Raw genomic sequence first — 14,831 nt, forward strand, 5'->3', positions numbered from 1 at the left:
TTACAGCCAGCACATGACCCTCTAGTTATCCTGCCTGGACATGTTCAAAATGGCAGAGCTACAAGCTGTAAGCTGCAGATCCCAGCCAACATATGGAAGAGCCACTCAGGAGCGTCCCTGGACCTACAGAGGACTTCTTACAAGTGAAAGAAATAAATATTTATATGTTGAAGTTAATGCAGCACAAAACAGCTTAGCAAAATTTAATGTCGCCTTTCATAGCCTAACTGCACTCAAATGCCTACATAACGATGGCAAGTCCGATGCTTAAGTATCATGGGCCTCCCCAGTGGTTCGTGGTAAAGAATCTGCCTGCAATGTAGGAGGCACAGGTTTGATCCCTGGGTGGGGAAAACCCCCTGGAGAAGGAAATGGTAGCCCACTCCAGTATTCCTGCCTGGGAAATCTTATGGACAGAGGAGCCTGGCAGGCTATAGTCCATGGAGTCTCAAAAGAGTCGGACACGACTAAAGCAACTTAGCATGCGTGCATGCTTAGGTATTAAAGGATATCCTCCTTTCTGTGCAATACTGTATGTACAGAATGAACAGAATAATTAAGAGAGAATACTGATAGCAAAGTAGAAAAGTAATCCAACATAGACAGAATAACTTAGAAACGGATACTTATAGTTTCACCTCAAAAGAAAAGGAGAAAAAAAACTCTAAAATCAAGAATCTAAACTCTTTTCTAGTTGATCATACAGGTTAGACAATTAAAAAAAAAAAAAAAAAAGCAACGATCCAAAAATAAAAGCTGAGAAACTAAAGACAGCTACGAGGAAACAGGTAAAAGAAAGAAAAGCGAATGAGACTTCACACACCGCGCACCACGCAGTAAACAGCTGGTGTCACTCGTCACTGTCACAGTGGGAGGACGGGGCCACAGCTGCTCACCCAAATTCTGGAGTATCCCAGAAGCTCTAAAAATCAAAGACTGAGACATAATCTGGCAGCCACACCAAACATGAACTAACCTGAAGCTATCTGTAGTGCCGATTTATGCCACTTAGTGAGAACATTCGTACAGTCTGGGTGTAGAAATATGAATGTGTTTGGTTATGGAGTGCTGCCCCAGGTCCCACCGACAGTGTTACATAAACTACATCACATTCCCTTTCTAAAATCCGAAAACTTCCACATTCTGAAACATTACTGGCTCCAAAGGTTAGAAATAAAGGACTGTGGACTTGTAACAATAAGAAGATAATCTCTGTATTGTCTTAATGATAAAAATCAAAATCAGATGAAGAGCATGACTTTCTAAACTGTTTGCAGTTCAATGTACTGAATCAAACTGAATTTTGATGATTTCCCAATGGTTATTTACACTCGATGATACTTCAGTATTTCCAGCAGCACACAGATATAACCAGCCTAAAGCTAAGTCATGAAGAGGGTATAATGAACTAATAGTAAACTAGCTAATTAATTATAAATATTGCTATTAAGAATTTCTGGCCTCAATAGACCATAATTTAAAAGGTACTCAACACAGCCATTCCTAAAGGGTCACATGAAAAAAAAAAAAAAAAGACATGTATCAGATAATATAAGATAAACCACAGCACAAGAGTAGTGGGAGATGGGGATACCAGCTCTGAGGAAAGTATAGGAGAATGTATATTCACTAGGCATCACTACTAAGATAGGAAAATAATAATAAATGAACTATGTAAAAATTAAAGAGGCAAGGTATTGTAATTAACATCTATAGCAGGATTTCTCAACCTCAAAGTAAAATGACTGACATTTTAGGCCAGATAAAATCTTTGTTGGAGGGGGGCGACCTAGGCATTACAGGGCATTTAAGAGCATCCCTGACCTCTATTCACTAAATTATTAATAGCAGCTCCTCTTCCCCCAGTTGTGAAAAGTCTCTAGGCATTGCCAATTGTTCCATAGGACAACTGGTGTGGGGTGTGTGAATAAGAAGGCAAAAACTGCCCCCAAGTTGAGAACTGGGGAAAGAGAAATAGTAAAGGATTAAAGATGCTTCTTCTTCTAGATCTAAAATGCCAAATAAGCTACCCTGTTAAAGCAGTATAGAAAGGGGGGGGGGGGGAATCTTTCTAGTTCTCTAGATCTACAGGTGGTTTTATCCTGTTTTTAATCTTAATTTTGTAGGAAAGATGAGAATGGCAGATCAAGATCCACTGGAGCACCCTTGTACTCTAAGGAACAATGACTTGTTGATTTTCTTATAACTAAACATATCCATCTGTTGTTACAGCTACTCATTCAAGGAGAGAATAAGGTACCAGCTGGTTATCTATAGAAAGGAACAAACTGAGTCTTGCATGTAGCTGCAAAGTAACCACATAACTTTTTAAATGCAGTTTTCACCCACTTTCTGATTTCATTATCTGCACTGAACTTAACAGCTTCCTAATAAAAATCTGACCTGTTGAGAGGGAAGAATATTATTTTCAATTATACCAGTCTTTTGGAAAAAGTGTTCAGTCACAAAGTACTGAATCCTTCTGCTACACCAGCATGTATGAAGGAAATAACTAGCTTTACTGCAAACCAATCTCTTTTTATAATACAAATGGTAGCCAAATACCTCTGAACAATCATATTAAAAAATGACAATCATGGGTACTTCCCCTGTAGTCCCAGGGTTGACTCTGCCTTCCAATGCAGAGTGTGCAAGTTCAATCTTTGGTTGAGAAACTAAGATCTCCCATGCTTCAGTGTGAAGCCAAAAATTAAAACACACATAATTATGAAAAAGTAAAGAATATACGGGATATTTCATAGATCTCCAATCCAAAGTCATTATTTTGCCTAGAATTTCTATTCCTGTCAATTTGACAGACCAGCTGGAAAACACCTTCAGTCAGAGTAGTTCTGTACTTATCTGTTTTACAAACTGAGCATCCAACTAAGATTTAATTTTTATAAAAAGGCCATTACAGGATTTTTTTCAAGAGTTGGAAACAAAAGGGCTAGATAATTAATGAAACAATCTTGTTTTACGAAATAGCGTACCTTCCCACAGCACATTTTGGCTAACATAAACAGTAACAATCAAATGTATACATAAAAAAGAAAAAGCAATCTATCCATATGTGTGGGAGGATTTAAAACCAAGTATTATATAAGCAACCAACAAAGCTATGTAGATTCACATGTCACTTTCGTCATGACCTGCCTTCGTATGGCAACTAGAGAAAGCTTTCAAAATCTCTCCTTAGATCACAGAGAAGGAAAGAATGCTATGTCCAGGTAACTAGCAAATTATATCAATTCAGAATCTAAATTTTACAAAATTATTGATATAATCTCATTCTCAGTAAAACTATGAATTCCTATAATGGCATACTTAAAAGGGAAAACATATCACCACTATCTAAAAGTAGTTTATTATAATCCACTGGACAGACCATTCTCTACTGAATTAGGTTTCATTAACCATTAGCATATTTCTTTAAAGAGGATATACTATTTGTTCAACCTTGCCCAGTGTTCTTAGGTTTATTTTCTTTTTTACTCCAGTTCCAAGGAACTGCTTTTAACTAAGCCGCCTGACATTCCCAATAGGTGCAGAGCTGATTAAGGTAAAATTATTCCGATAGCTGGATGCTGATGCACTGGAGAAAATGCCAGCAAAGGTGAAGACATACTGCTAAGCTAGCTCTTTAACCACGCCTCGGCCACTTTACTGACCCGAAAATTCACATTAAGGAATTTCTAAACATACAAATTCATCTGATCTTCCCAACAAATTTATAAAGGGAGTATAATTTTAATCTCTTATTATACATATAAGAAGCAGAAAGACAGAAATATTCCATAACTTATCTAAGCTAACACAGCTATTAAGTGCCAGAGCAGAGACTTGTACCCAGTCCAGCTCAAGTACCACTGTTTTGCAAACCTTAAAATACATGCAATCCATCTGGAAATCTAGTTGAAATTCAGATCCTGATTCAGTACTTCTGCAGGGGGGGGGTAGGCAAGAGTCTACATTTCTAAAAGATTCTACAGTTCTAAAATCTCACCTGTGATGCAGATGATGCAACTGGTCTGAAGACCACCCCGGAGCAGCAAAGTTCTATATTCCCTAGAAATGGCGCAAAGCGATGGTAATCCGCAAAAGGAGGCAGAGCTCATCCACAGACAGTTGGCTTATGAGTAAATCAGGGCTTCCCAACTACTGGTTTAGAACTTAATTGCTTTTGTTCATTTTTTAGAAAGACGGAAATGAGCAAAATTTGCAAGCATCATAGCACCCACTTTCAGGTTTTGCATGTTAATACAGTAACTTGATACTGTAACGCCTCCCTCTCAATAAGGCCTTTCTGACATCCAAAAACTATTACAAACGTCTCTGAATGTCTACTCTAACATAGGTTCAATCTGAACATATTAAAGGATATTTTTAGAGCATATTTTTGTACTGTCTCAGATATGAAAAGAATTAAAGAGACTGAGTTAAAAATCCAGCACCTTTCTAAACTTCCACCACCTGTCAAGTCCTGAGAGGATACCCTCTGGGGAACAGATGGAACATAAAAGTCTTGTAGCCCATCACTCAATTCTACTTAATAACCTTCTCTAAAAACAGATAAGGAAATGCACATAATACAATCTCCCTTCATTCTCACTGGTGCATCAACTCTTCACACTCTAATCTAGAATAAAGAATATAAATTGAAGCCACTAAGTGTTATATCTGTAAATGCTTTGGCCTAAAGCATTGCAATACCTAAAAACTGAAATGCCATCAAATCACTGGAAATAACATTTTATCACACGTTTATACTATCAGGAAAAGAAATATTAATACTATCCAAATATATTCAGACATGTTTAAAGCCACACACTTAACTCAATAATTAAGTCTATCCTATGATCACCCTGGGTGTATACATATTTAACACAGCTATATAAATAACTAAAAAATATTTTATTAATTAAACATAGGAAAAGATTTAAGAAAGTATCTGAAGTCTGAGTAATTTTGATTTTGTTGAGTTTTCTTGTATTTCATTCAAGTTCTTTTCTCAATGTACACAGACATACTTTACATTCTTCTCTGAAAAATTAAATGTATCACATACTTTGACAAGCTTGTAAAAATCATATTCAAAAGCATAATGGAATTCTGATTAATTAACTACACATGAAAGTCAAAATAATTAGGTTTCATAGATTTCAGACAATAGGAATTCACATATTTTCTAGAATTTATTAATAGAGTCCCACTATTAATTATAACAAATTAAAAAATTTAAACTGTACAATCACCACAAAGCTAAAATTCTCACCTGTGAATTACAAGAACACCACAAAAACGTATTTGACACAAAGGTAAAAACACAAATTTTAAATTAGCTGTCAAAAATCCTAAAAATGTCTCCACTAAACCTTACTATTCCAAACTCCTGCTCAAGAACAAGACCTAGAAGTTCTTCCACCCAAAAGAATCTGAAGACTTAACAGAGAAACACATAAAAATATGTGAATACTTCACTTGTCCAGCATATGAAAGAAGACTGTCCCCAAACTAATAAAAACAAAAACAACTTCTCCGGTCTCCTACTAAGACTGATATCTTCTCGTGTTTCTTCCTCCTCTATTAATCACTCACACAGTCACAAAAGAACTCGCACATTAAAAGCAGCAGAGAACTGAAAGGTGCCGTTTGCAGCAGTTGACAGCGATCACAAGCTGTGAGGAGGGAAAGCACAGATGATGCATGTGGGCCAAGTTACTGCTCACAAGTAAGCCCAGAGCTCACCATTTCACTAGTCTGGTCACTAAATGTGAAGCGTTGTTTCATGGACGGAAAGGAAATCTGGTATATAAAGAGAAAAACAAAAGCAAACTAAACTAAATTTTTCATCTCTAAGACAGACTATACTTCCTCTACAATAATCGTCAGTGACCTTGTGGAAACATTCCTGGGTTAAACAGGCAGAGCACATTTCTTCAGCAACTGCAACACTATTGCTCTCAGGGCATCCGGCACGTGTCTATTGGGCTTACTAGATTCACACACAAACACTATTTAATAGTTTGTGCCATTTGTACAAAATCAACAAAAACCTTTAAAAAAATGTTTGCCCTTATATGCAATTTTAAAACAATAAAGACTTTTGAACCTATAGATCTTTACATCTTCTATAATGAGAAATACCAGAATACACTCTCCACGTTAAGTAATTCTTCCAGAGAGCAAATTTAACCTGACCTCCCTAAATGGCTACAGATTTGACACACCATTTAGAAGCCTGAAAGGATATACTGAGTAATTTATTCTCTAATGCAGTGCTGTTCAACAGAAATACAACATGAGCCACATATGTAATTTTAAATTGTCTAGTAACCATATTAAAACAGGAAGAAATTAATTTTAAAACATTTTACATACCAAAATAACCAAAACCCAACATATCAAAATATTAGTATTTCAACATGCAATAAATATTTTTTGAAAATCAGTAAAATATTTTGCATTCTTTTCTTCATATTGTTTTCAAAATCTGATGTGTATTTTACACTTACAGAACATCTCATTTTGGACTACAACCAAAGTGGTCAATAGCCACAAGTGGTTAGTGGCTACATTACTGGATAGCGCAGCTAGCTCCTAAGCACTACTTTGATATCTGACATACTACTATCTGTTTAAAATTAGCTTACATTCATGTTTCCATTTTGAATTGAAATGTCTGATTACAAATATTAAAAAAAGCAAATAAACATCAGATCACCTTATCAGAGGACCCAGTTAACATACAAAATAAGAAGCGGTTGGATTATATCCTATCTCAAGTAGATTTCAGAAACAGGTCTGATCACCACTAGTGAATACAACTTGTAGAAAAATATAGGTAAGACAAGAAACACTTTCACATCAAACCATAACACTGCCTTATTTCTAGTAGCCTCTCTGGTATCTGAGTACATATCGCCATACAAATTATCTACATGACAGTTTTTCTAAATTTGATGAATTTTGAAGTCATACAGTCACAGATGAAAAACTGAGCACTAAGAGCAATTTAAATAATTGAAATATTATTTAATTACAAACCAGTTACTTTTAACGCACCTTATACCAACCAACAATCTTAAATCATCCTACATGAGTTTCACTGAAATGACTTCTTCCCACAAATTCCAACTCATTCACTATCTTTTATACGCATATTTCTAGTACCAAAAATACTAAGAATTTTCCCAAGTAATTAAACCATTTGATTAAAATGTAAATAATTCCAACAATGCCTTCTCTAGAAAACAACAGCTAAAACCATTAGCTTAGCACATAAACTCTGTCCTAAAGGCAAGTTACTGAATAAATCAAACAGAAACAACTATACTCCTGTTTACTGCATTTACATTTCTGTAACACCACATTCAGCAATTTCTAAATTTGGAAGGTCAGTTCAGATTGCACACAAGTAGTAACTTTAAAGCTGAGCAAAATCTTAGAAGTTTCTGCAATATACTTCTGAATAAACACACTACAGAACTATTCCAACAGTGTAAAAATCAGCACCATTCATACTAACCCCAGCAAGAAGCAAAAATCAATATATTCATAAGTTCAAAACGTATGATACATTCTAAAAAGGTTTTTTCCTCCCAATTTAATTAATTCACCCAAGACAATTTTTGTTCAATCCACTTGCAAAGCTGAAAAGAAGCAAATGTAGCCTCTTCTGCAGCACAAACATCCAACGACGATACATGAATCTCTGGATATTTTTCCACAATTTGAAATTAAAACAACAAAATTTGTTTCTTACCTGCAGTTAGGAGGAGGATCAAGGGTTATTTCAGCTAGCTCCTTCTGAATTCTGTTAGTGAAATGAGAACAGACAAAAAGGATTTGAGAGTCTACAGAATAACCGGGGAATTACACTGCCCTCTACCACCATGCAGTTAAATGCAAGGCTGGCTTCGCCTTCAGTAATGCTAACATGGCTGCTTCCTCTTTGTTCTCAGAGGCATAACCCAAATCCCTTAACAGAAACTTTGCAGCTTTTTTTCTCACTTGCTACTGTAAATAAGTAAGACATTCACACCTGATTTGAGAACTAGCCCTCCACTTGTACTCAGAAAAGGATGTAAAATATATTTTAAAGCACTTTTTACCAAAGAAATTCTCTTTTCAAGCTTATATGCAAATGAGACAAGAAGGGAGGAGGGAAAGCACTAGAATATTTGACAATGACTCCAAGACACTTTACCAAGGTAAAAATTAACAAGCTACTGCAAGTGCACATTAATAATTTTGACAATATTTTATGTTAGAAAAAAGTTTAAAATTTACAAATATTTTTACCAGTGAAAAACTTTCAAAGAATTCTGGCATTCTTATTTAAGTAAATCTGTTTTCCCTGACCTTAAGTACAGCACTTAAATTTAATAAATTTGGGAGAAAAGATAGACAGCCTTGAGGTAAGAGGAAAAAGAGCAGTTCTTATTTTATTCAAATTTACAATGCTTTCAAAACTTAAGATATGTTTAATATGTTCATCAACAAGATTGTAAGAAACTGAGAAGGATTTTAAATTATCTCATGGACTGCTGTTATTTCATAAAATACTCTAGTTATTAACACTTGATTATTGATACAATAGAGGTGAAAATCCACAGACTATCACTACAGAATGCCAACATTTGATCAGCTTTTATATTGTTTCTTTTGGTTGAGATCAACAAAAATCAATAAAACGTTGATATTGGCTAATGCTATAGGAACACTTGATGTGTAATTACTAAAATTCACAGGTATGCCACTTACTACCACCATTGATTGGAGTCCCACTGACAGCATTATTTTCACTATCACAGAAATATAAATCAACAGAAAACAAATGATCTTTCACTTATATCCAACAAAATAGGCTTCTCCTGCTGTTGAGAATTAACATGTCAAGCATATCCACAAATTTTAGAGTGAAGAGGCATAATGGCAAACTTCTCAATCACCAAGTGCCACCTCACATGTCAACGGCTACTTTTCAGTTTTACCTACTCTCACAAAGACACGGAGGTATGACCATAGCTTAATTAGAAAAAGTAAAACCTGAGATGAATGACTTAAAGTCATGCTTTTAAAAGCTGAAAACAGACTTGAAGTACAATTTGAAAATCTGCCTTCAAATACAGCCAAGGCCCTGAGTTTACAAATTTTTTAGCAAACATGACCATTTCTGATCATTAAGTTTCATGAAGAGGGACACTGATCTCTAGAAGTGTCACCTTCAATGACGATGAATATAACTCACAAAAAGACAACATCCTCAAATCTACCAGTTCATCTGGGATCACCAAATTTTCCTTGCCAACTCCTTAATCTGTCAGATGTTACTCCAATCTCTACTCAAGGACACTCTCTCTGAAGTTACCAAAGCCCAGAACAAGTTTGCTTAAAAGTCTAATTCTAGGGAGGTGGCTTCTATACCACCTAAAAAGAATGACAACTCATTCAAGTCCAAACAAAACTGATAGCAAAGGAAATATTTTTGAACTATGGCTACTGATGTTAAATCAACAGAAGCGTCCATTTGGAAGACAACCTGACAACGTGCTTAATCCTTTTTTTTACACATTACCTTTTAGCACTAGTGGATAATTTAGCAGTGGTTTTGCTAGAGAGTTTGGTGTTTTTCTTCTGCTGGGTGGCAGAAGGTTTTCTTTCTTCTTGTTCTTCAGGCTCTGGAGCGGCTGGGTCTCGCTGGTCTGCATCTGAACTACCACTGCTGGTGCTGGGGCTCTCATCATCGGACCTCTGCCGATCACTGGACATCTTGGTGAAGTTATTTCTTGGAAAACTTTTAAAAGAAAAAACGGGGAAAGAAAGGAAATGTAAGTCTAAGAAATAAACCAATAGCATTTTCTTCTCTCCATCACCTAAAATCGTGTTTTACTGAAAACGCTTCAGAAGTGTTCACACTTATCTCATGGTACAGCAAGGTTATAGGGGAGGTGATGTGTCTCACAACGGCAGCGTTCAGGGATTTACCGAACTCAAGTTAGAAAACCCACTCACATTTTTTTCCATCCCTTGGACAATCTATCAATTGTCTACTTTCTCAGAAGGCATTAAACAGATTTGCCAGGGAACTTAGGGAACGAGCATTAATAACATATGACACGCTGTAAATAACAGATCTCGCAGAAAAATGTTAAAAAGTCACTAATAACGTCTAAATATTTACACACTGACATTGGTCAAAGCTACCAAATTCCTTTTCCGAGAGGAAAACATACCCTGCTAATCGCCCATATGCTTATTTAAGGTGGTGATTCCTCCTCTGTGCACGTAAGCCTTTAAATACAACACTTAGGAATTTAAAAAATCAACTAACAAGCTGTTCTGGCCACGGCCAGCAGCGAAGATTCATCCGGCCAAGACCAAGCTGCCACCCTGGGAAAAGCAGAATTCAAACTGCACCTTCTGCAAAGCTCCCCATGCCATCAAGGTTCCTCGCTCAATTTTTACATCACGGACCGACATTTTGTCCAAAATAACAAAAAAAAAAAAAAAAAATTTTTTTTTTTTCCCCCGGAGGAAAAACAAACAAACAAAGCCTCAAGAAGTGCAACAAATTTCCGCGCCCGCCGAGGCGAGCCGCGGCCGGCGGCGGCCACGCAGCTCGGCGGCCCTTTGTGGGGAGGGCCGCGCGGGGGCCGCGGGCAGCGCTCGCCGCGCCGGGCGCCAAGTGATGCGAGCAGCCCGGCCGGCCCCGCGGCGGCTCGCGGACACCGGCGGCGCGGGCGCCCGGCGCGAACAAAGCTGCCCGCCCCCGCCCCCTCCCCCACCGCCGCCGCCCCGGCCGCCCCCCACGCGGCCCCCCGGCCCCGCCGCCTTACCTCGGCCGCCCGCCCGGCCCGCTCGCGCGCCGCTACGGTGTGGGGGAGGGAGAGAGAAAAAAACCCTTCCTTAAGGAAATGGAGGCAGCTGGGGGGGGGAAAGGGGGGGGAGGGAAAAAAAGAAGCCGAGGAGGCTCTGGCCGGGGAGTGTGGAACATTGAAAGTCGGAGGGGGTTGTGCAGTGCCGGGCTCCGGCCGGAGGGTGGCGCCGCCCAGCGCCTTCGGAAAAAAGCGGGGGGTGGGAGCCCGGCTGGGCGAGGGCGCGAGCTCCCGGCGAGGCTGAGGGGACGCGGGAGACCCCCGCGCGCTGTGGCCTCCCGCCGCCGCCGCCCGGCTCGGCTCCTCCCGGCCGCGCAGTCAGCAAGTTCCGAGGCGAGCGCGGGGGGAGGGGCGGGCGCGGCGACGGCGCGCGCTCTCGCTCGCTGCTTGCCTGGCGGAGGGGCGCGCGCCGCCGGCGGCCGGCGGGCGCGAGCTCTTCCCGCGCGCTCCCGCGCGGTCTCTCCGCGCCTCCCTTCACCCGGGGGGCGCACGCGTCCGCCCGCGCGCGGCCCGGACAAAGAGCGCGGCGGGGACCCGGCGGACTGGCCCCTGCCGCCCTTGGCCGCGGAGCCCTTGCCGGAGAAGGCGGGGGCGCGGGCGCCGTCTCGCGGGGCCGCTGTGCCGCGGGGTGGCTTCCGGCCTGAGCCCGCCTCCGGAGCGAGGCTGCCCATTGGACTACCCGCCCCACAGGCCGGAGCTGCGGTCATGCCCGGGCTGGCCCACTCCCCTCTGCCAACGCACGGGCCAGCGTGGTCCACGGGGTCCCCATGCCTGGGCAAGGGCCTGGGTCGCGTGGCCGGTAGTCCCCCACTGCCCTGGAAGACTGGAGACTAATGGGTGTCGTTGACGAGGCCAGGTACGGAGGCAGAGGATAGCTGCCACCTGCCCCTCCTGACAGCTCGGGGGGCAAGATGAGGTCTTGGACACGGAGGGAAGAAAAAAGGATTTCGAGACCAGGTGGCCAGCCTCTGTTTCTCTTTGGCCCTCGGCCTTCCAAAGAGAGGTCCTATGATGCTTTCAAAACTTAAAAATTCAAAACGATTACAGTGAAGAGGGACGTAAGACAGTTTCATACTTGACACTTTGCTGGATGCTCTTCTGATGTGCGTACTAGATAGCAGTTCTGGAGAGCGATATCCCTAAGTGGTACTGGGTCAGAATGTCCACACAGAAAAGCTACAGATGGGGGATAGCGAAGATTAGTTTTGTTCTGTTATTCTCAGTCTCCAGGTGGACTCCAGTTTTTGCCCCAGGGAGCAAAGTGGCCAGAAGTCCAGAAACTTCCTGTTTGCAGCCCAGACCTTCTCCAGCTCCTGAGAACTTGCTCCAGTGATGGAGCCCCAAAGGAATTTGTGGATTCCTCTCCCACAAGTGTCAGGGGCAGGGGTGCTGGGAGAATGTGGAGTTCACAGAGAATGGCAGAGTCATAACAGATGAAATAGAATTAAAGGAAAAAAAGAAAAAAAGGCTGAGTGAGCCAATATACTTATTTGTCCTCCAAATAGAAAAGTTTTGGTAAAGGATTGCTTACAATTCTAATGAGTAAGTTACATTTCTGTGATTTTTCCTAAGACACAATCATTCAGTGAACATTTTGGAGGTCTGTGCCCCAGGTGCTGGATGCAAAATTCACTCCTTCAACTACCTCGTGACTAAAGCCACATCTCTCTGCTCTGTGTTAGAAGACACCGATCCAGAAGGGGAACAGGTATTAAAGTGCACCAGGTTGGTTAGAAGGAAGGACACCAGTCAGAACGAATATGAAGTCTCAAATGTTGAAGACAGAGCATAGTGTGTGTGTTGACAAGCAGTTTGATTGGGTTGGATCAAAGTGTACTTGTGGAAAGAGCTTGTTAGTGAAAATACCGGCAGAAGGTTCTCCCAACTTTTACACTCTGCTAGCAAAAGCCAACCAATTTGGAGTTTGGATTTTTCTCTGCTAGGAATGTGAAGTTGTGAAAGGAAAGCTATATATTTTTTTAAAAAGACTGATTGTTTTAGGAAATCTAATATCACAGAAGTAGACTGAAGGCCCAAAGGCCATGGACTGATGAGGTTTGGGTGGAGCTGGGAGATTGGGAGATAAAGATATTTAGTGCTGTTTTGGTAGCATTTTCCATGATAGAAGAAACAATAATGAACTGAAAAGGAAGGCAACTAGATTCTAATTGAATTTTACCAGATTCATGTGACCTCAGGCAAGTTACACTTTCCAGTTTAATCTTTCTCCCATGTAGAAGTGTAAATCCTCTCTTGGCTCAAAAATCTCATGATTCTTCAATGTGTTTGAAGTCATGGAGTTCCACGCAATATTCACACAACAGAATACTTAGGAACTACCGAATGCTAAGAAATTTGAGTGAAATACAGGTGCTGCCCTTACTGAGCTCAATGTATAGTGGGACAGCCAGAGATGTAGACTACAGAATGAGAAGTGCTGCATTAAAGGAGTGAACAGAATGAGTGATGTATTAATAATTATCAATTAAAAATTAGTCATGGAATAAATTATTACTTAAACTTGAGGATATGTATGTGTCAAAAAAAGTAACAACGAACTGGGCCTGAAAGGATCATTAAGTAATAATATAACCAGTGCTCTGGGAAAATTATCTAGGACATAATAAGTGTTCAATAAATAGTACTCAGGAAATGGCAACCCACTCCAGTATTCTTGCTTGGAGAATCCCATGGACAGAGGAGCCTGGCGGGCTACAGTCCATGGGGTCGCAAAAAGTCAGGCAGCAACTGAGCATATGAAGCAACTGAGCATGCATGCATGCACAAAATTGTTGAAGTCACTAGAAAGAAAATGAATGGTTCTGTTGAGGTTAGGGACATTAGGGGCATGCCCCCACAATAGTAGGTAACCAGCTGCTTTTACCCTTGAAAATAGGAACCATGTCTTATATGCATTCGTGTTGGCATACAGAGTTTGCCTAATGCAAATTATTCTGTAAAGTATGCAATAAAAATTTTCCCGTATGACCCCTCAAAATAGTACGACAGTAGACTTCAGCTACTGCAAGAAGATCATTCCCTTTTGGTTTCTTCTTTTTCTCTTCTTGGTATGAGGTCCTGCCAGCTTCTAGCTCACAGCTCTGAGAAAGTCAGAAGTAGGAGGAAAGATACAAAATTCAGTATTGCCATGGAGACCTCTTCTTCTCTTCCTCTCACAAATGCCATGACCTAAAGTAACTGGTCATTACAAGGAGAGACAAGGCAGGTTCCAGAATCCTTTAGACTTCCCTGATTTGGGAATTGCTTTTTCCCATGCTTTTCAATAGGTCTCAGTGTTATACCTGTACATAAGTGTGCATATAACCAAGAATTCTATAGGAATACGCATTTGATTTGCTTATAAACTATAGAAGGGCCACAGATCTTTTTTAAATCACCCACCATGGCCAACAACATACCTTATACACAATGGATGTAGAATACTTGTTACTTTGCTTTGTTGCTTTCATTTCTTTCCTTCCACACAACAACCTTTCTCAACATCCATTCCTTTCAGATGTTATCCAGTTATGTGCATCCATTTGTCCTCTGGCTATAAAATTATCTTTCTCTATCCATTGAAATAAAAACAGATTTTGGTTTATTAGGAAGTCATTTGTTGGCCCAGGCTTAGTTTAAGAAGCTAAGATTGCCATTGTTTTCTCAGTGTCTCTGGACCTCCAGGGTCCAGTGCCCCGACTGACGTCTAATGTGCCTCCATTGTGTCGTGTGCACAAAACCTGCCACGTGCCACGCCCTGGGCTGGAACTGGAAATGGGAAGATGGCTTAAACCCCTCTATTTGACTTCAGGGCACAAAGCTCAGTGATCACTTTCTGCTTTTCTCCTTTGACAAAAGTCTGAGGGAGAGTATATACCAAAAAGGGCTATGTCTTTATTCCATAAAGAGCTTGTACACATGAAATGAAAGCATAAGAACCTTAATAAGACA

General features: G+C 40.4%; 1 protein-coding gene across 4 annotated transcripts in view; it reads right to left on the reverse strand.

Annotated features, from left to right (window-relative positions):
- The window catches only part of UBE2E3 (ubiquitin conjugating enzyme E2 E3), a 94,334-nt gene extending 83,164 nt beyond the window's left edge, over positions 1–11,170 (reverse strand). Inside the window, exons 1-3 of one of the 4 annotated variants that reach the window (XM_061135718.1) lie at positions 10,842–11,170; positions 9,581–9,799; positions 7,766–7,816 (exon numbers count right to left, since the gene is read on the reverse strand). In XM_061135718.1, the coding sequence (XP_060991701.1) occupies positions 7,766–7,816; positions 9,581–9,774 (245 nt within the window). In that variant the 5' untranslated portion in view covers positions 9,775–9,799; positions 10,842–11,170. Of the gene's footprint in view, positions 1–7,765; positions 7,817–9,580; positions 9,800–10,238; positions 10,383–10,422; positions 10,508–10,841 lie in introns of those variants that run through there. The other 3 variants (XM_061135721.1, XM_061135720.1, XM_061135722.1) reach the window with 3 other exon arrangements.
- Positions 11,171–14,831: the final 3,661 nt, after the last annotated feature.

Source organism: Dama dama, chromosome 33, assembly GCF_033118175.1.
Source record: "Dama dama isolate Ldn47 chromosome 33, ASM3311817v1, whole genome shotgun sequence".
In the NCBI taxonomy this organism is placed as follows: domain Eukaryota; kingdom Metazoa; phylum Chordata; class Mammalia; order Artiodactyla; family Cervidae; genus Dama; species Dama dama.